Raw genomic sequence first — 20151 nt, 5'->3', positions numbered from 1 at the left:
TTATCAGGCGCAGGCCTGGTTGGCAAGCGGACAAAAGGGTTCCTCTTTTCTGCTCGTGACAGAGGGAGAGGAAAATGGCTGCAGAGATCAGCCAGTTCCAAGGAACAGAAACTCTTTTCCGCCTCTGCCAAGCCCTCAGTATGACGCTAGGGCTTTACAAGTTCAGGCACGGTGGGGGCCCGTTCTCAATGAATTTCAGTGCGCAGTGGGCTCACTCGCAAGTAGACCCCTGGATCCTTCTGGTAATATTTCAGGGGTACAAATTGGAATTCGAGACGTATCCCCCTCGCCGTTTCCAAAGGTCTGTTTTACCGACGTCTCCCGCTGACAGGGAGGCAGTTTTGGAAACCATTCACAAGCTGTATTCCCAGCAGGTGATAATCAAGGTACCCCTCCTGCAACAGGGAACGGGGTATTATTCCACACTATTGTGGTACCGAAGCCAGACGGCTCGGTGAGACCGATTTTAAAATCTAAAATCTAAAATCTTTGAACACTTGCATACAGAGGTTCAAATTCAAAATTGAGTCACTCAGAGCAGTGATTGCAAACCTGGAAGAAGGGGACTACATGATTTCTCGGGACATCAAGGATGCTTACCTTCATGTCAAAATTTACCCTTCTCACCAAGGGTATTTCAGGTTATGGTACAGAACTGTCACTATCAGTTCGGACGCTGCCGTAGGGATGGTCCACGGCACCCCGGGTCTTTACTGAAGTAATGACCGTAATGATGATATTCCTTCGAGGGAAGGGAATTTTAGTTATCCGTTACTTGGACGATTCCCTGATAAGGGTAAGATCCAGGGAACAGTTGGAGATCGGTGTAGCACTATATCAGGTAGTGTTGCGGCAGCACGATTGGATTCTCAATATTCCAAAATCGCAGCTGGTTCCGACGACTTGTCTTCTGTTCCTAGGGATGATCCTGGACACAGTCCAGAAAGAAGGTGTTTCTCCCGGAGGAGAAAGCCAGGGAGTTATCCGAGCTAGTCAGGAACCTCCTAAAACCGAACCAAGTCTCAGTGCATCAATGCACAAGGGTTCTGGGTAAAAATGGTGGCTTCCTACGAAGCAATCCCATTCGGCAGATTCCACGCAAGACTTTCCAGTGGAACCTACTGGACAAATGGTCCGGGTCGCATCTTCAGATGCTTCAGCGGATAACCCTGTCACCGGGGACAAGGGTATCCCTCCTGTGGTGGTTGCAGAGTGCTCATCTTCTAGAGGGCCGCAGATTCGGCATTCGGGACTGGGTCCTGGTGGCCACGGATGCCAGCCTGCGAGGCTGGGGAGCAGTCACACAGGGAAGGAATTTCCAGGGCTTATGGTCAAGCCTGGAGACATCTCTTCATATAAACATTCTGGAACTAAGGGCCATTTACAATGCCCTAAGTCAAGCAAAACCCCTGCTTCAGGGTCAGGCGGTATTGATCCAATCGGACAACATCACGTCAGTCGCCCACGTAAACAGACAGGGCGGCACGGGAAGCAGGGGGGCAATGGCAGAAGCTGCAAGGATTCTTCGCTGGGCGGAAAATCATGTGATAGCACTGTCAGCAGTGTTCATTCCGGGAGTGGACAACTGGGAAGCAGACTTCCTCAGCAGACACGACCTTCACCCGGGAGAGTGGGGACTTCACCCAGAAGTCTTCCACCTGATTGTAAACCGTTGGGAAAAACCAAAGGTGGACATAATGGCGTCCCGTCTAAACAAAAAACTAGACAGATATTGCACCAGGTCAGGGGACCCTCAGGCAATAGCGGTGGACGCTCTGGTAACACCGTGGGTGTACCAGTCAGTGTATGTGTTCCCTCCTCTGCCTCTCATACCAAAAGTACTGAGAATCATAAGAAGGAGAGGAGTAAGAACTATACTCGTGGTTCCGGATTGGCCAAGAAGGACTTGGTATCCGGAACTTCAAGAGATGCTCACGGACGAACCGTGGCCTCTACCTCTAAGAAAGGACCTGCTCCAGCAGGGGCCTTGTCTGTTCCAAGACTTACCGCGGCTGCGTTTGACGGCTTGGCGGTTGAACGCCGGATCCTGAAGGAAAAAGGCATTCCAGATGAAGTCATCCCTACCCTGGTCAAGGCCAGGAAGGACGTAACCGCAAAACATTATCACCGCATTTGGCGAAAATATGTTGCGTGGTGGGAGGCCAAGAAGGCCCCTACAGAGGAATTTCAACTGGGTCGTTTACTCCATTTCCTGCAAACAGGACTGTCTATGGGCCTAAAATTAGGGTCCATTAAGGTTCAAATTTCGGCCCTGTCGATTTTCTTCCAAAAGGAACTGGCTTCAGTGCCTGAAGTTCAGACATTTGTAAAAGGGGTACTACATATACAGCCTCCTTTTGTGCCTCCAGTGGCACCTTGGGATCTAAATGTTGTGTTGAGTTTCCTAAAGTCACATTGGTTTGAACCACTCACCACTGTGGACTTAAAATATCTCACATGGAAGGTGACGATGCTGTTAGCCCTGGCTTCAGCCAGGCGTGTGTCAGAATTGGCGGCTTTATCATATAAAAGTCCTTATTTAATATTTCATTCTGACAGGGCAGAATTGAGGACTTGTCCTCAATTTCTACCTAAGGTGATTTCTGCATTTCACATGAAGCAACCTATTGTGGTACCTGCGGCTACTAAGGACTTGGAGGATTCCAAGTTGCTTGACGTGGTCAGGGCCCTGAAAATATATGTTTCCAGGACGGCTGGAGTCAGAAAATCTGACTCGCTGTTTATCCTGTATGCACCCAACAAACTGGGTGCTCCTGCTTCTAAGCAGACGATTGCTCGTTGGATTTGTAGTACAATTCAGCTTGCACATTCTGTGGCAGGCCTGCCACAGCCAAAAATCTTAAAATGCCCACTCCACAAGGAAGGTGGGCTCATCTTGGGCAGCTGCCCGAGGGGTCTCGGCTTTACAACTTTGCCGAGCAGTTACTTGGTCAGGAGCAAATACGTTTGTAAAATTCTACAAATTTGATACCCTGGCTGAGGAGGACCTGGAGTTCTCTCATTCGGTGCTGCAGAGTCATCCGCACTCTCCCGCCCGTTTGGGAGCTTTGGTATAATCCCCATGGTCCTTACGGAGTTCCCAGCATCCACTAGGACGTCAGAGAAAATAAGAATTTACTTACCGATAATTCTATTTCTCGTAGTCCGTAGTGGATGCTGGGCGCCCATCCCAAGTGCGGATTGTCTGCAATACTGGTACATAATTATTGTTACCAAAAAAAAAAAATTCGGGTTATTGTTGTAGTGAGCCATCTTTTATAGAGGCTTCTCTATTATCATGCTGTTAACTGGGTTCAGATCACAAGTTGTACAGTGTGATTGGTGTGGCTGGTATGAGTCTTACCCGGGATTCAAAATCCTTCCTTATTGTGTACGCTCGTCCGGGCACAGTATCCTAACTGAGGCTTGGAGGAGGGTCATAGGGGGAGGAGCCAGTGCACACCAGGTGATCCTAAAGCTTTCTTTAGATGTGCCCTGTCTCCTGCGGAGCCGCTATTCCCCATGGTCCTTACGGAGTTCCCAGCATCCACTAGGACGTCAGAGAAAAATATATATATATCACTACTGCAGCCGGACAGGTATATATTATATAATGACGGACCTGCTGGACACTGTCTGTCAGCAGAATGAGTTTTTTATAGAATAAAAAAAAAAACACCACACAAGTCACACGACGAGTGTTTAACTTTTTCAGGCAATCACAATATAGTATACTATACTGGTGGTCAGTGTGGTCAGGTCACTGGTCAGTCACACTGGCAGTGGCACTCCTGCCTGCAGCAAAAGTGTGCACTGTTTAATTTTAATAATATGTATGTACTCCTGGCTCCTGCTATAACCTATAACTGCTCCCCATTCTCCCCCACAATTAAGCTGTGTGAGCACAGTCAGATATTATACATAGATGATGCAGCACACTGGGCTGAGCACAGATATGGTATGTGACTGAGTCACTGTGTATCGTTTTTTTCAGGCAGAGAACGGATTATATTAAATAAAACTGCACTGGTGGTCACTGGTCAGTGGTCAGTCACTAGTAAACTCTGCACTCTCTAGTACTCCTAAGTTCCAGTAAATCAAGTGTCTCTGTCTCAATCTCACTCTCTCTCTTCTAATCTAAATGGAGAGGACGCCAGCCACGTCCTCTCCCTATCAATCTCAATGCACGTGTGAAAATGGCGGCGACGCGCGGCTCCTTATATAGAATCCGAGTCTCGCGATAGAATCCGAGCCTCGCGAGAATCCGACAGCGTCATGATGACGTTCGGGCGCGCTCGGGTTAACCGAGCAAGGCGGGAAGATCCGAGTCGCTCGGACCCGTGTAAAAAAACATGAAGTTCGGGCGGGTTCGGATTCCGAGGAACCGAACCCGCTCATCTCTAGTGGTTATGTGATTTACTCTAACTGATCTTATGGACTATTTTCTCTACTGAAATGTGTAAAGCTTCCTCTGTTATATTATATTATTTTATTTTGTCTACTATGTCCTTACCTCTCCTCCCTCCTTCCTTTCCTCTCCTCACTTTATCTCCGTATACTCCTCTTGATTCATTACTATTTTTGAGTAGTGGACATTTGCGATGTCTTGTTTTCCTTTTATGACAAATTTCATAAGATGTTCTGGGTTCATGTTATCTCACTGCATAGTTGCCTACCCTCCCTCATTCTGCAGGAGACTCCCTGAAATAGTAGCAATCTCCCTCACTCCCTGAATGGTCCCTCAATCTCCCTGAAAAAAGAAAGAAATCATAGATACATACATTTAAATGGTATCATCAGTGCCATTTCCCTGTATTGGTTATAAGGCACAATGATCCCTATGGCTACATGCATTTTAAAAGTTTCTTGTGGCCACTTACAGTATATGGAACCACTTGTAAAACACAATGGGGATAATTCCAAGTTGATCGCAGCAGAAATTTTGTTAGCAGTTGGGCAAAACCATGTGCACTGCAGGGGAGGCAGATATAACATGTGCAGAGAGAGTTAGATTTGGGTGGGGTGTATTCAATCCGCAATCTAATTTGCAGTGTAAAAATAAGGCAGCCAGTATTTACCCTGCACAGAAACAAAATAACCCACCCAAATCTAACTCTCTCTGCACATGTTATATCTGCCTCCCCTGCAGTGCACATTGTTTTGCCCAACTGCTAACAAAATTCCTGCTGCGATCAACTTTGAATTACCCCCAATACACGAACAAATCCTGCAAAATATAAGAGTCTTTTCTTCAACAAGTAGATCTTACTAACTTTGGGGCTCATTTACATTTGGATCCCAGCATCCACTACGGACTACGAGAAATAGAATTATCGGTAAGTAAATTCTTATTTTTATATCATTATTTATCATCCAGTCGCAGCAGACACAGTACGGTAGTTCACGGCTGTAGCTACCTCTGTGTCGGCACTCGGCAGTCCATCCATAATTGTATACCACCTACCCGTGGTTTTTTTTCTTTCTTCTTTATACATACTACATCTCATTATCATCCAGTCTATATTAGCAGCAGACACAGTACAGTACGGTAGTCCACGGCTGTAGCTACCTCTGTGTCGGCACTCGGCAGTCCATCCATAATTGTATACCACCTACCCGTGGTTTTTTTTTTCTTTCTTCTTTATACATACTACATCTCATTATCATCCAGTCTATATTAGCAGCAGACACAGTACAGTACGGTAGTCCACGGCTGTAGCTACCTCTGTGTCGGCACTCGGCAGTCCGTCCATAATTGTATACCACCTACCCGTGGTTTTTTTTTCTTTCTTCTTTATACATACATACTACATCTCATTATCAACCAGTCTATATTAGCAGCAGACACAGTACAGTACGGTAGTCCACGGCTGTAGCTACCTCTGTGTCGGCACTCGGCAGTCCATCCATAATTGTATACCACCTACCCGTGGTTTTTTTTTCTTTCTTCTTTATACATACTACATCTCATTATCATCCAGTCTATATTAGCAGCAGACACAGTACAGTACGGTAGTCCACGGCTGTAGCTACCTCTGTGTCGGCACTCGGCAGTCCGTCCATAATTGTATACTACCTACCCGTGGTTTTTTTTTCTTTCTTCTTTATACATACATACTACATCTCATTATCAACCAGTCTATATTAGCAGCAGACACAGTACAGTACGGTAGTCCACGGCTGTAGCTACCTCTGTGTCGGCACTCGGCAGTCCGTCCATAATTGTATACCACCTACCCGTGGTTTTTTTTTCTTTCTTCTTTATACATACATACTACATCTCATTATCATCCAGTCTATATTAGCAGCAGACACAGTACAGTACGGTAGTCCACGGCTGTAGCTACCTCTGTGTCGGCACTCGGCAGTCCATTCATAATTGTATACTAGTATCCATCCATCTCCATTGTTTACCTGAGGTGCCTTTTAGTTGTGCCTATTAAAATATGGAGAACAAAAATGTTGAGGTTCCAAAATTAGGGAAAGATCAAGATCCACTTCCACCTCGTGCTGAAGCTGCTGCCACTAGTCATGGCCGAGACGATGAAATGCCAGCAACGTCGTCTGCCAAGGCCGATGCCCAATGTCATAGTACAGAGCATGTCAAATCCAAAACACCAAATATCAGTAAAAAAAGGACTCCAAAACCTAAAATAAAATTGTCGGAGGAGAAGCGTAAACTTGCCAATATGCCATTTACCACACGGAGTGGCAAGGAACGGCTGTGGAATGGCTAGTGGTTCAGCTTCACATGAGGATGGAGGCACTCAGCCTCTCGCTAGAAAAATGAAAAGACTCAAGCTGGCAAAAGCAGTAGCACCGCAAAGAACTGTGCGTTCTTCGAAATCCCAAATCCACAAGGAGAGTCCAATTGTGTCGGTTGCGATGCCTGACCTTCCCAACACTGGACGTGAAGAGCATGCGCCTTCCACCATTTGCACGCCCCCTGCAAGTGCTGGAAGGAGCACCCGCAGTCCAGTTCCTGATAGTCAGATTGAAGATGTCAGTGTTGAAGTACACCAGGATGAGGAGGATATGGGTGTTGCTGGCGCTGGGGAGGAAATTGACCAGGAGGATTCTGATGGTGAGGTGGTTTGTTTAAGTCAGGCACCCGGGGAGACACCTGTTGTCCGTGGGAGGAATATGGCCGTTGACATGCCTGGTGAAAATACCAAAAAAATCAGCTCTTCGGTGTGGAACTATTTCAACAGAAATGCGGACAACAGGTGTCAAGCCGTGTGTTCCCTTTGTCAAGCTGTAATAAGTAGGGGTAAGGACGTTAACCACCTCGGAACATCCTCCCTTATACGTCACCTGCAGCGCATTCATAATAAGTCAGTGACAAGTTCAAAAACTTTGGGTGACAGCGGAAGCAGTCCACTGACCAGTAAATCCCTTCCTCTTGTAACCAAGCTCACGCAAACCACCCCACCAACTCCCTCAGTGTCAATTTCCTCCTTCCCCAGGAATGCCAATAGTCCTGCAGGCCATGTCACTGGCAATTCTGACGAGTCCTCTCCTGCCTGGGATTCCTCCGATGCATCCTTGCGTGTAACGCCTACTGCTGCTGGCGCTGCTGTTGTTGCTGCTGGGAGTCGATGGTCATCCCAGAGGGGAAGTCGTAAGCCCACTTGTACTACTTCCAGTAAGCAATTGACTGTTCAACAGTCCTTTGCGAGGAAGATGAAATATCACAGCAGTCATCCTGCTGCAAAGCGGATAACTGAGGCCTTGACAACTATGTTGGTGTTAGACGTGCGTCCGGTATCCGCCGTTAGTTCACAGGGAACTAGACAATTTATTGAGGCAGTGTGCCCCCGTTACCAAATACCATCTAGGTTCCACTTCTCTAGGCAGGCGATACCGAAAATGTACACGGACCTCAGAAAAAGACTCACCAGTGTCCTAAAAAATGCAGCTGGACCCAATGTCCACTTAACCACGGACATGTGGACAAGTGGAGCAGGGCAGGGTCAGGACTATATGACTGTGACAGCCCACTGGGTAGATGTATGGACTCCCGCCGCAAGAACAGCAGCGGCGGCACCAGTAGCAGCATCTCGCAAACGCCAACTCTTTCCTAGGCAGGCTACGCTTTGTATCACCGCTTTCCAGAATACGCACACAGCTGAAAACCTCTTACGGCAACTGAGGAAGATCATCGCGGAATGGCTTACCCCAATTGGACTCTCCTGTGGATTTGTGGCATCGGACAACGCCAGCAATATTGTGTGTGCATTAAATATGGGCAAATTCCAGCACGTCCCATGTTTTGCACATACCTTGAATTTGGTGGTGCAGAATTTTTTAAAAAACGACAGGGGCGTGCAAGAGATGCTGTCGGTGGCCAGAAGAATTGCGGGACACTTTCGGCGTACAGGCACCACGTACAGAAGACTGGAGCACCACCAAAAACTACTGAACCTGCCCTGCCATCATCTGAAGCAAGAAGTGGTAACGAGGTGGAATTCAACCCTCTATATGCTTCAGAGGTTGGAGGAGTAGCAAAAGGCCATTCAAGCCTATACAATTGAGCACGATATAGGAGGTGGAATGCACCTGTCTCAAGCGCAGTGGAGAATGATTTCAACGTTGTGCAAGGTTCTGATGCCCTTTGAACTTGCCACACGTGAAGTCAGTTCAGACACTGCCAGCCTGAGTCAGGTCATTCCCCTCATCAGGCTTTTGCAGAAGAAGCTGGAGACATTGAAGGAGGAGCTAACACGGAGCGATTCCGCTAGGCATGTGGGACTTGTGGATGGAGCCCTTAATTCGCTTAACAAGGATTCACGGGTGGTCAATCTGTTGAAATCAGAGCACTACATTTTGGCCACCGTGCTCGATCCTAGATTTAAAGCCTACCTTGGATCTCTCTTTCCGGCAGACACAAGTCTGCTGGGGTTGAAAGACCTGCTGGTGAGAAAATTGTCAAGTCAAGCGGAACGCGACCTGTCAACATCTCCTCCTTCACATTCTCCCGCAACTGGGGGTGCGAGGAAAAGGCTCAGAATTCCGAGCCCACCCGCTGGCGGTGATGCAGGGCAGTCTGGAGCGACTGCTGATGCTGACATCTGGTCCGGACTGAAGGACCTGACAACGATTACGGACATGTCGTCTACTGTCACTGCATATGATTCTCTCAACATTGAAAGAATGGTGGAGGATTATATGAGTGACCGCATCCAAGTAGGCACGTCACACAGTCCGTACTTATACTGGCAGGAAAAAGAGGCAATTTGGAGGCCCTTGCACAAACTGGCTTTATTCTACCTAAGTTGCCCTCCCACAAGTGTGTACTCCGAAAGAGTGTTTAGTGCCGCCGCTCACCTTGTCAGCAATCGGCGTACGAGGTTACATCCAGAAAATGTGGAGAAGATGATGTTCATTAAAATGAATTATAATCAATTCCTCCGCGGAGACATTGACCAGCAGCAATTGCCTCCACAAAGTACACAGGGAGCTGAGATGGTGGATTCCAGTGGGGACGAATTGATAATCTGTGAGGAGGGGGATGTACACGGTGATATATCGGAGGATGATGATGAGGTGGACATCTTGCCTCTGTAGAGCCAGTTTGTGCAAGGAGAGATTAATTGCTTCTTTTTTGGGGGGGGGGGTCCAAACCAACCCGTCATATCAGTCACAGTCGTGTGGCAGACCCTGTCACTGAAATGATGGGTTGGTTAAAGTGTGCATGTCCTGTTTATACAACATAAGGGTGGGTGGGAGGGCCCAAGGACAATTCCATCTTGCACCTCTCTTTTCTTTTTCTTTGCGTCATGTGCTGTTTGGGGAGGGTTTTTTGGAAGGGCCATCCTGCGTGACACTGCAGTGCCACTCCTAGATGGGCCCGGTGTTTGTGTCGGCCACTAGGGTCGCTTATCTTACTCACACAGTCAGCTACCTCATTGCGCCTCTTTTTTTCTTTGCGTCATGTGCTGTTTGGGGAGGGTTTTTTGGAAGGGACATCCTGCGTGACACTGCAGTGCCACTCCTAGATGGGCCCGGTGTTTGTGTCGGCCACTAGGGTCGCTTATCTTACTCACACAGTCAGCTACCTCATTGCGCCTCTTTTTTTCTTTGCGTCATGTGCTGTTTGGGGAGGTTTTTTTGGAAGGGCCATCCTGCGTGACACTGCAGTGCCACTCCTAGATGGGCCCGGTGTTTGTGTCGGCCACTAGGGTCGCTTATCTTACTCACACAGTCAGCTACCTCATTGCGCCTCTTTTTTTCTTTGCGTCATGTGCTGTTTGGGGAGGGTTTTTTGGAAGGGCCATCCTGCGTGACACTGCAGTGCCACTCCTAGATGGGCCCGGTGTTTGTGTCGGCCACTAGGGTCGCTTATCTTACTCACACAGTCAGCTACCTCATTGCGCCTCTTTTTTTCTTTGCGTCATGTGCTGTTTGGGGAGGGTTTTTTGGAAGGGACATCCTGCGTGACACTGCAGTGCCACTCATAGATGGGCCCGGTGTTTGTGTCGGCCACTAGGGTCGCTTATCTTACTCACACAGTCAGCTACCTCATTGCGCCTCTTTTTTTCTTTGCGTCATGTGCTGTTTGGGAGGGTTTTTTGGAAGGGCCATCCTGCGTGACACTGCAGTGCCACTCCTAGATGGGCCCGGTGTTTGTGTCGGCCACTAGGGTCGCTTATCTTACTCACACAGTCAGCTACCTCATTGCGCCTCTTTTTTTCTTTGCGTCATGTGCTGTTTGGGGAGGGTTTTTTGGAAGGGACATCCTGCGTGACACTGCAGTGCCACTCCTAGATGGGCCCGGTGTTTGTGTCGGCCACTAGGGTCGCTTATCTTACTCACACAGTCAGCTACCTCATTGCGCCTCTTTTTTTCTTTGCGTCATGTGCTGTTTGGGGAGGGTTTTTTGGAAGGGCCATCCTGCGTGACACTGCAGTGCCACTCCTAGATGGGCCCGGTGTTTGTGTCGGCCACTAGGGTCGCTTATCTTACTCACACAGTCAGCTACCTCATTGCGCCTCTTTTTTTCTTTGCGTCATGTGCTGTTTGGGGAGGGTTTTTTGGAAGGGACATCCTGCGTGACACTGCAGTGCCACTCCTAGATGGGCCCGGTGTTTGTGTCGGCCACTAGGGTCGCTTATCTTACTCACACAGTCAGCTACCTCATTGCGCCTCTTTTTTTCTTTGCGTCATGTGCTGTTTGGGGAGGGTTTTTTGGAAGGGCCATCCTGCGTGACACTGCAGTGCCACTCCTAGATGGGCCCGGTGTTTGTGTCGGCCACTAGGGTCGCTTATCTTACTCACACAGTCAGCTACCTCATTGCGCCTCTTTTTTTCTTTGCGTCATGTGCTGTTTGGGGAGGGTTTTTTGGAAGGGACATCCTGCGTGACACTGCAGTGCCACTCCTAGATGGGCCCGGTGTTTGTGTCTGCCACTAGGGTTGCTAATCTTACTCACACAGCTACCTCATTGCGCCTCTTTTTTTCTTTGCGTCATGTGCTGTTTGGGGAGGGTTTTTTGGAAGGGACATCCTGCGTGACACTGCAGTGCCACTCCTAGATGGGCCCGGTGTTTGTGTCGGCCACTAGGGTCGCTTATCTTACTCACACAGCGACCTCGGTGCAAATTTTAGGACTAAAAATAATATTGTGAGGTGTGAGGTATTCAGAATAGACTGAAAATGAGTGGAAATTATGGTTTTTGAGGTTAATAATACTTTGGGATCAAAATGACCCCCAAATTCTATGATTTAAGCTGTTTTTTAGGGTTTTTTGAAAAAAACACCCGAATCCAAAACACACCCGAATCCGACAAAAAAAATTCGGTGAGGTTTTGCCAAAACGCGGTCGAACCCAAAACACGGCCGCGGAACCGAACCCAAAACCAAAACACAAAACCCGAAAAATTTCAGGCGCTCATCTCTAATAACCACACATACTTATAGTTTAATGTAGGAGAACCAACTGAGTGCCAATTTTTTAAAAAAAAGTAGATAATATTATTTCTACATACCTACAATCTGTATATAATAATAATAATAATAATAAAGGTGCACACACGCAGACCACCTGGAATGCAGATGGCTACATATGCAGCCATCTGCGTTCATCTCTGAATAACCCCCTTAGTGTGTTGTAGTCTGGTGCTTAGTAGCACCAAACTGATACAAAAAAAGAAGACCTACTGTATAATATACTCTCTCCCTGGTATCATAGTAATACCATTCATTATTAATATATACCTATGGACTGTAATACTAATAATAATAATAATGGTGTGTAGAATAAAATGGAAACAACAAACTTTTTTCTTGCGGACTATAGTTCAAAGTGCAACTGCATTACCATTGTGGAATTGTATTTGTGCACTTGGGGCCTGATTCATGTTTATATGTAAAGCAAGGCAAAACACTGAATAAGCAAAACCAGGATGCACTGTAGCTGGGGCAGATGCAACAGGTGCAGAGAGAGTTAGATTTGGGTAGGGTGTGTACAGATTGAACTTTAAATTGCAGTATAAAAATAAAGCTGTCTAACATTTGTGGGCTACATTCAAAAGTAGACAGTATTTACCCTGCACAGGAAAAATATAAATGAATTGCCTCCCTTTGCATGGCAACATGGTTTGTTCCAGACACAGTTACATTCGGTATTTTTGCTTTAGTTCCAAACATGGGGGGTAATTCTGAGTTGATCGCAGCAGCAAGTTTGTTTGCAATTGGGCAAAACCATGTGCACTGCAGGGAGGGCAGATATAACATTTGCAGAGAGAGTTAGATTTGGGTGGGTTATTTTGTTGCTGTGCAGGGTAAATACTGTCTGCTTTATTTTTACACTGCAATTTAGATTTCAGTTTGAACAAACCCCACCCAAATCTAACTCTCTCTGTACATGTTATATCTGTCCCCCCCTGCAGTGCACATGGTTTTGTCCAATTGCTGGCGTTTTTGTATCTCCCGACCCTTGAACTCCAAACAGTGCACTTGTAGCCGTACAGTGCGGGGAGACTCTGCCAGACCCTATGGCACAAGGGCTAAGGCAGCGATGTAAAAGACGGTGGATCCCGGACTGGGGCAGCACAGCCGCAAGCAGCACGGGCGGTCTGCAGGTGATTCGTCCCCGGCTGGGACAGAACGGCTGGAAACAAAAGAGGTGATCTGCAGGAAGAGGAGTCCCAAACTGGAATGGAGCAGCTATCCACGGCACAAATGATCTCCACAGTGGCTGTGCCAGTATTAGAAGCTGGTAAAATAGTGGGTGAAGTGGCTATCATCTTTACGCGTTTCTCCGACGTAGGTGGTTGTCAGTTTCCTCAGAAACAAAAACGCCAGCGGTGAGATATTACATGCATTAACAACGGGGGCTGTGACTGCATTATATGGATGAGGAGGATCATTAAATCATATCCAGCGGAGTGTTAAGCTTCACTTCGGCACATATCTCCACTATATTAAAAAGGCCAGTACCTATAATAAGGTATACATTTGCATTCATTCTCCAATATAGGGAGCCATTGATTGGTCCGGGACATTCATTTACATCTCTGTCCATGTAAGAATCTTTGGACATTTACAAATACGTTCAAATTGGGACTGGTCATGGACATCAGTTTACTGGCATATATAATGGTTTTAGTGATGTGATGTGGTTTTATTGTTATACCAAAGTTTGATTTATTTACCAATTGGGTTTTTATGATAATAAATTGTTTTTATACTATATTATTTTTGCGCTCTCTTATATAGTTAAGTCTATATGTTCATCACATTTATCTTCCCAGTTGTTTCAGATTACTGTGTGAGAGCTGCAAAAATAAGTTAAATATATTAGTGTGGTTATTCTATATCAATAGCGCCTGTACTGAATTTTCCTATTTGGTTCATTTGGTATATGTTTATTAGACAACTAACTTCCAGTTTCCAGTGTAAAGATTTAAACTGTTTTACTGCTGCTGCTGCTGCTGCTGTGAGTGCTGCTGCTTCTGGTGGAGCATGGAGACAGGTAGAATTGTCCTTGTACAGGAGTTCCATCCGGGGGGCCCCATGAGAGTGGGGGGGGGGGCAGGGGTACTTACAACCTGCCCCCCACCTCCCTTAATCCAGCTCTGACACCAGTCCTATCCTTAGTGCATGAGCTCTGTCTAAAGTCAGACACATCTCTACATATGCTCACCTCTGAACAGCCCACATTTCCATCAATTTGCCTATCAATACTTATATTACATGCAATTGGCCCATTTGCATTCAGTTGCACTCAGGTTCATATGCAAATAAGATGCATATGACTCTGAATCACATGTATTTGCAAAATGTTGCAAATGCAGACTACGGCACATGCGCAGACTGCTAAAACTAACTAGAATCAGGCAGAGCCAACCTTAGCTATAGGCAGGCTAAGCATTTGCCTAGGGCATCCAAGCATGTCCCTGCAGTATCTCATGCTGGGAGGGACAGTCTGCAAACTATCTGTTACTTTCCAAATGTATTCAATCAGTACTTGTATACACTGTTGTTTACATTTGTCAAATAGAATGTAGACAGTCCCTTAAACTCCCTCCAACATGCTTCAATACCCCAGACTTGTGAGACCTCAGACAGCAGGAGCCCGGTCAATGCAATTCCTGGACCTGTGACATTTTCACTGACTATATAAAGTTATTACTGGATGGCTCCTTATGATACCACATGAGTATTTTGGAAGACTGCTCCATTTAAATCTGACATCATCTATACTGCTTGTGCACATGGGGGACGGGGACCCTGCCATCCTGTGTGTGTCCCTTATCCCTGTGCAAACCCCAGGTTTCTGTAGGGACATAACATGGGCAGTGTTCTCCCCACACTTTATTTCTCATTCAGTCCATGCCGTAAAATTCCCCTGCCATCCAGCACTGTAACGTGGTCAGTAAGTTGCGTTGCGCTATTTCTATATGAAACTTCAGTGCAGCGTGACTTTTGGGCTGGAGGGCAGAGCATATCGGTCCCACAGTATAAAATAAAGGGCATGCAGTTGCCGGGAGTAACAAACACCAGCAAACACACTGAAAAGTGAAGAGAATGGACAGTTACTACATGTTTGATACTGGTCTTTTTGTATAACCAGCAAGTTTGGCAGTATCTGGTCATTCCTGCTATCTGTGTCCAACCAGCAAGCAAAAATAAAGGGTGAGGCTTGCAAAGGACGGCATACCCTGTGACGGCACATCCCTTGTATGGGTGCCTCTTTAACGGGTGTGAGTGCAAGCACACACCCACCTATCCTGCCACCTCCATCTCACAAAAAACACTCACGGATCCATGGAGCTGCATGGGCGCATACGCTGAGTGCAAGCACACCAGCTTTATAAAAAAAAGCTACTAGTATTACTAATGTGGTGGTTATGTGTAAGGTGCATTACTGTGTGGAATTATGGGCATTACTAATGTGGGGCATATATCTAGTGTGTATTACTGTGTGGAATTATGTGTATTATGGGCATTACTGTGTGGTTGAACTGGACCACAGGGGCACATGCAGAGCCGGCCATAGGCATAGGCAAACTAGGCAATTGACTAGGGCATTTGATATGCCTAGGGGCATCAGCAGCTTCTGCTGATTAAAATGATATGCGGCATGCCTATATTCTGTGTGTAGCATTTCGTATGCAGATTCAGCCACAGTCTCACACAGTATATAGGCAAGCCGCATATAATTTTAATCAGCAGAAGCCGCTTGTGCATCCTAGCCACATAGCAATGCAAATAAGATGCATTTTCATTAAAAAAAGTGCCCGACGTTAGCATTGAGGCAAGATTTATGAGGACACATCTGTATTCAAGCAGAGGCAGAGATCACAGTGTTAGTGGCAGTGTGAGTGTTGTATGCATGTGAGTAGGTTGATTGTGCAGTAGTGTTCGGAATATGTGTAAGGAGCATTATGTGTGTCATGTAAAAATGCATTAATAATGTGCAACATATGTGTAAGGGGAACTATGTGTGTCATTATGTGTATAAGGGCATTAATAATGTGCGGCATATGTGTAACAGGGTACTGCTGTATGTGTGTCATTATGTGTATAGGGGCACTAATAATGTGCAGCAAATGTGTAGGGGGTACTATGTGTGTCATTATGTGTATAAGGGCATTAATAATGTGCGGCATATGTGTAAGGGACATTACGTGTAAAAGGGCATTAATAAAGGTTGTCGTAATGTTTAAGGCACATTATGTTTATAAGGACATTAATAATGTGTCTCATGTGTAAGGGGCATTACTGTGTAGCATTATATGTATAAGGTGCTCTACTATGTGTCGTTGCGTATAGAAAGGGCACTACTGTGTCGTCTAATGTGAATCAAGAGCAATAGGGTGTTGTGTAATGTGAATAAGGAGCAATTCAGTGTCATGTAATGTGAATAAGGGGCTCTACTGTGAGGAGTAACGTTTATAAGGTAAAGTGATACCACTGTGGGATGTAATATGAATTATGGACACTATCGCATGATCAAATGTGAATAAAGTTGCAGTACTGTGTGGCGTAATTGGAATTGGGGTTACTATTGTGTGGCCATGCCCCTTGCCAGCAAAAACACACCCCTTTTTGGGCTGTGCACCAAATGTGCTAACTGTTCCTGTTTAAAATATAGGGGGTACAAACACCAAAATAAGGACTGCTATGGATGAGGGGTGATGGTGCTGGGAAAGAGGTGCAAGGTCAGAGGCAGAAGTAGCGGTGGTGCTAGGGGGCACCAGCCAAAATCTTGCCTAGGGCATCATATTTGTTAGGGCCGGCTCTGGGCACATGGTAAACACCCGGTGGTCCCCACTGCCTGAGTGTTGCTGGGTCAGATGCAGAACTAGCGGTGGTTCTAGGGGGCACCAGTCAAAATTTTGCCTAGGGCATCAAATTGGCTATGGCCGGCTCTGGAATCAGGCCCTATAAAGGTTAAAAAGAACAAGCTTTTTTCTTGTTTTTAGAATTTCCAGAACATGGTCAGCAAGGGTTAACTTTCCAGAGCAGATCTTCTCTTATATTCATGCACAGCTCCCGTTGCTATGTAGGTAGAAGTACGTTTCTTTTTTTATCATATACTAGCTCAGGGGTGGGGAACCTTTTTTCTACCAAGGGCCATTTGGATATTTATAAAATCCTTCGGGGGCCATACAAAAATTATCAACTTAAAAATTAGCCTGCCCCCAGTCAGTAGTTATGCCCCCAGTCACTTGTTATGCCCAATTAGATTTGCCCCCAGTCAGTTGTTATGCCCCATTAGATATGCCCCGTCAGTTGTTATGCCCCATTAAATATGTCCCCTGTAGTTATGCCCCATTAGATATGCCCCCTGTAGTTATGCCCCATTAAATATGCCCCCTAGTAGTGCCGCTTACACACACACACATTAAAAGAAAGAAAAAAAACACAATGCTCACCAGCCCTGCTCCTGCTTCCGAACCGCTGCCCTCCCTCTCCTCGAAACTATGGGAGATGCCATCTCTCCCATAGCACCGCACAGCCACACATGTACACTGCTTGAGCCAGAAGCTGGAGCTCAGGAGTAAGCTCCTGCCTCCGGCTGCTGCTGGGGAGCTGGGCTCCCGCTGGTCGTAAAATCTCAGCGGGCGCTCTGCATCTCCTCTCGTTTAGGTGAGCCTGGCCGGGCCAGATCAAGTGGCTTTGAGGGCCTTATACGGCCCTCGGGCCTGAGGTTCCCCACCCCTGTACTAGCTGAATACCCAGTCTTCACTACGGAATTTCAAGTATAATCACAAAGATTTTATTGTTAGAGAATCTGTAGTCTCTGTGTCTTATTTTCACAGCGGGATATACCTAAAGTTAACTGGTTAGTTTATCACAGTAGATCAGCAATTAGACTTAAACAGGACATGCTCCGCCCACCACTGCCAATCTGTCAAAAGGCTGCGCAGAGGAAAATAATCCGCCTCCTTCTCTGTGCCGTCCCGCCTCTGATGCTGCCCTGCTCAGTGCTGTGAATGTTGGGACGACAGGCCAAGCTCCGCCCACTGTATGTTAAATATGTAAGGTCTCCTTGCTTAGCTTCTCGCTCTCCTTATGGCTCCTCCTTTGAGATAAACAGGTAAAAGATTTTTGCACAACACTTAAGGTCACTAGGACATTTTTTTCACCTCTTCTCACCTCCCATGCTGATGGGGGCTGAACTTGGACTGAAACGGCATCGGGAGTGTCACTATTCATCTCAGCGACCCTGACAACTATGGATTTTTACATGTCACCCCCTTCCCACCCCCACCCCTAGGGGTGCTAGGGGTGTCTTACCCCTACAGTATTTATTTCTAGATTTTAAGTCATATGTGTACCAAGTTTGGTGTAAATTGCTCCAGGCATTCCAGAGTTATGCTGGAACATACATACACACATACTGTATATCCGTTTTTATATACTGTATATAGATGATTTGTGTATACATCAGGAGAGATGGAAGAATGGGAGAGGAATGGTCGGATGGTCCTGATGACTCCTGTATGTAAACAAAATAACCGTCTGCCACATAATACCCCTTTCAGACCGCGAATGGCGGTTTGCACCCAGGAGCAGTACACGGTGCTTCCCAGGTGCAACCCGCCTCAGGCGGTGCTTCCCGGGTGCAACCCGCCTCAGGCCCCTTTCCAACCACTGTCCCCAGCCCGGCATATTGCCGGGTTGGTGACATCAGATGATCTCCAAGCACCGTCCGTCCATATAGTGTGAATGGGAAATGAGTTGCATCGATCCGGCAGCCCATTCGCACTGCACAGCGACCAGGGTTGAAACTGCTTTCCCCCTTAATCGCTACCAGGGTTGAAATACTGGGTCGCTCAACCCAGGATATTTCCCCTGGGCCCTTTCAGACCACACAGAAACTCGGGTTACTGTGCATTCATGTGCAATAACTTGGGTTACAAGCTGGTGGTCTGAAAGAGGTATAAGTAGCTTCACACAGACACAGCCCATTAAAAGGACTAGAGAATCTTTAAAAAATCATTTGTTGAATAACTCCTGTGAAGAAGAGGGATCTCCATTCATGTATGTCTAGTGAGACAGTGACAGACGCCCTTCTACAGCATGCACCATCCAGGCCCTGCAGAGTCTAATACTGAGTCCATGTGGACTTTTGTGTCACCATAGCACTCCCAATCTCAAAGAAAAAGATCTTAGACCAGATACCTGTCCTTATTTGCTAGTTAGAGGGGGATGCGGTTACATTGTCGGCAGTCAGGATGCCGGCGTTCAGGATAACGATGCTGGAATCCCGACCGCTGACAATGCCGACTGCCGGAATCCCGGCTAACAGGGGCTATTCCCACTAGTGGGTGTCCATGACATCCATAGAGTGGGAATAGAACATGTGGCGAGCACAGTGAGCCACCGAGCCCGCAGCATGGCGAGTGTAGCGAGCCCGCAAGGGGCTTCATTGCGCTCACCCCCCTGCTGGCATTCTGGCGGCCGGGATTCCGGTGTCGGTATGCTGACTGCCAGGATCCCATCCACCGGCTTACCATACCCAACACATTAGTGGGGTAGGTTCACATTAGTTACTTACAAAAGACATATAAAAGATGGTTTTTAGAATGAAAAAAGTTATTCTATCATGGGTTTCCTTGAATGAAAAATGGTGTGCATTTCTAGAAGGTCTAATAGGTCACAGGTTCTCAAACTCGGTCCTCAGGACCCAACACAGAGCATGTTTTGCTGGTACCCAGCAGGTGCACAGGTGTATTAATTACTCACTAACACATTTTAAAAGGTCCGCAGGTGGAGCTAATTATTTCAGTTGCTATTCTGTGAGGACACCTGCAAAACATGCCCTGTGTGGGGTGCTGAGGACCGAGTTTGAGAACCTGTGTAATAGGTAAAATAGCTGGCCTACCTCATTTACATAGAAACATCCCATTTCTCTATACAGTGACATCTTGCATAAGTATTAAGCTGACAACATACACCAGTGACTCCACATATAACTATTTACCTTCCTAATGACCTCTCCAATCATCCCATTCCAAACTCCATTCTGGTCTTTGGATCCGTAACGTCCATCTTTCACTACATTCAATGTATAGTTAAACTGCAAGGATTCAGCAAGTTCAGAGAGAAGGTCCACACAATATCCTTCCAATTCCCCCGACTCAGTCGTCATAACAAAGGGCTGCTCCTATTTTACACAAATACCAAGGTGTAATTG

General features: G+C 46.6%; 1 protein-coding gene across 1 annotated transcript in view; it reads right to left on the bottom strand.

Annotated features, from left to right (window-relative positions):
* Positions 1-20151, bottom strand: part of LOC134966396 (probable glutamate receptor) — a 186624-nt gene that overhangs the window by 82856 nt on the left and 83617 nt on the right. The window contains exon 5 of the mRNA XM_063943093.1: positions 19939-20121. Coding sequence (XP_063799163.1) covers positions 19939-20121 — 183 coding nt within the window. The remainder of the gene's footprint in view (positions 1-19938; positions 20122-20151) is intronic.

The sequence above is a fragment of the Pseudophryne corroboree genome, chromosome 10, assembly GCF_028390025.1.
Source record: "Pseudophryne corroboree isolate aPseCor3 chromosome 10, aPseCor3.hap2, whole genome shotgun sequence".
Lineage (NCBI taxonomy): Eukaryota > Metazoa > Chordata > Amphibia > Anura > Myobatrachidae > Pseudophryne > Pseudophryne corroboree.
The sequence above is the reverse complement of the archived record's forward strand: the minus strand, read 5'-3'. Positions and strand labels throughout refer to the sequence as shown.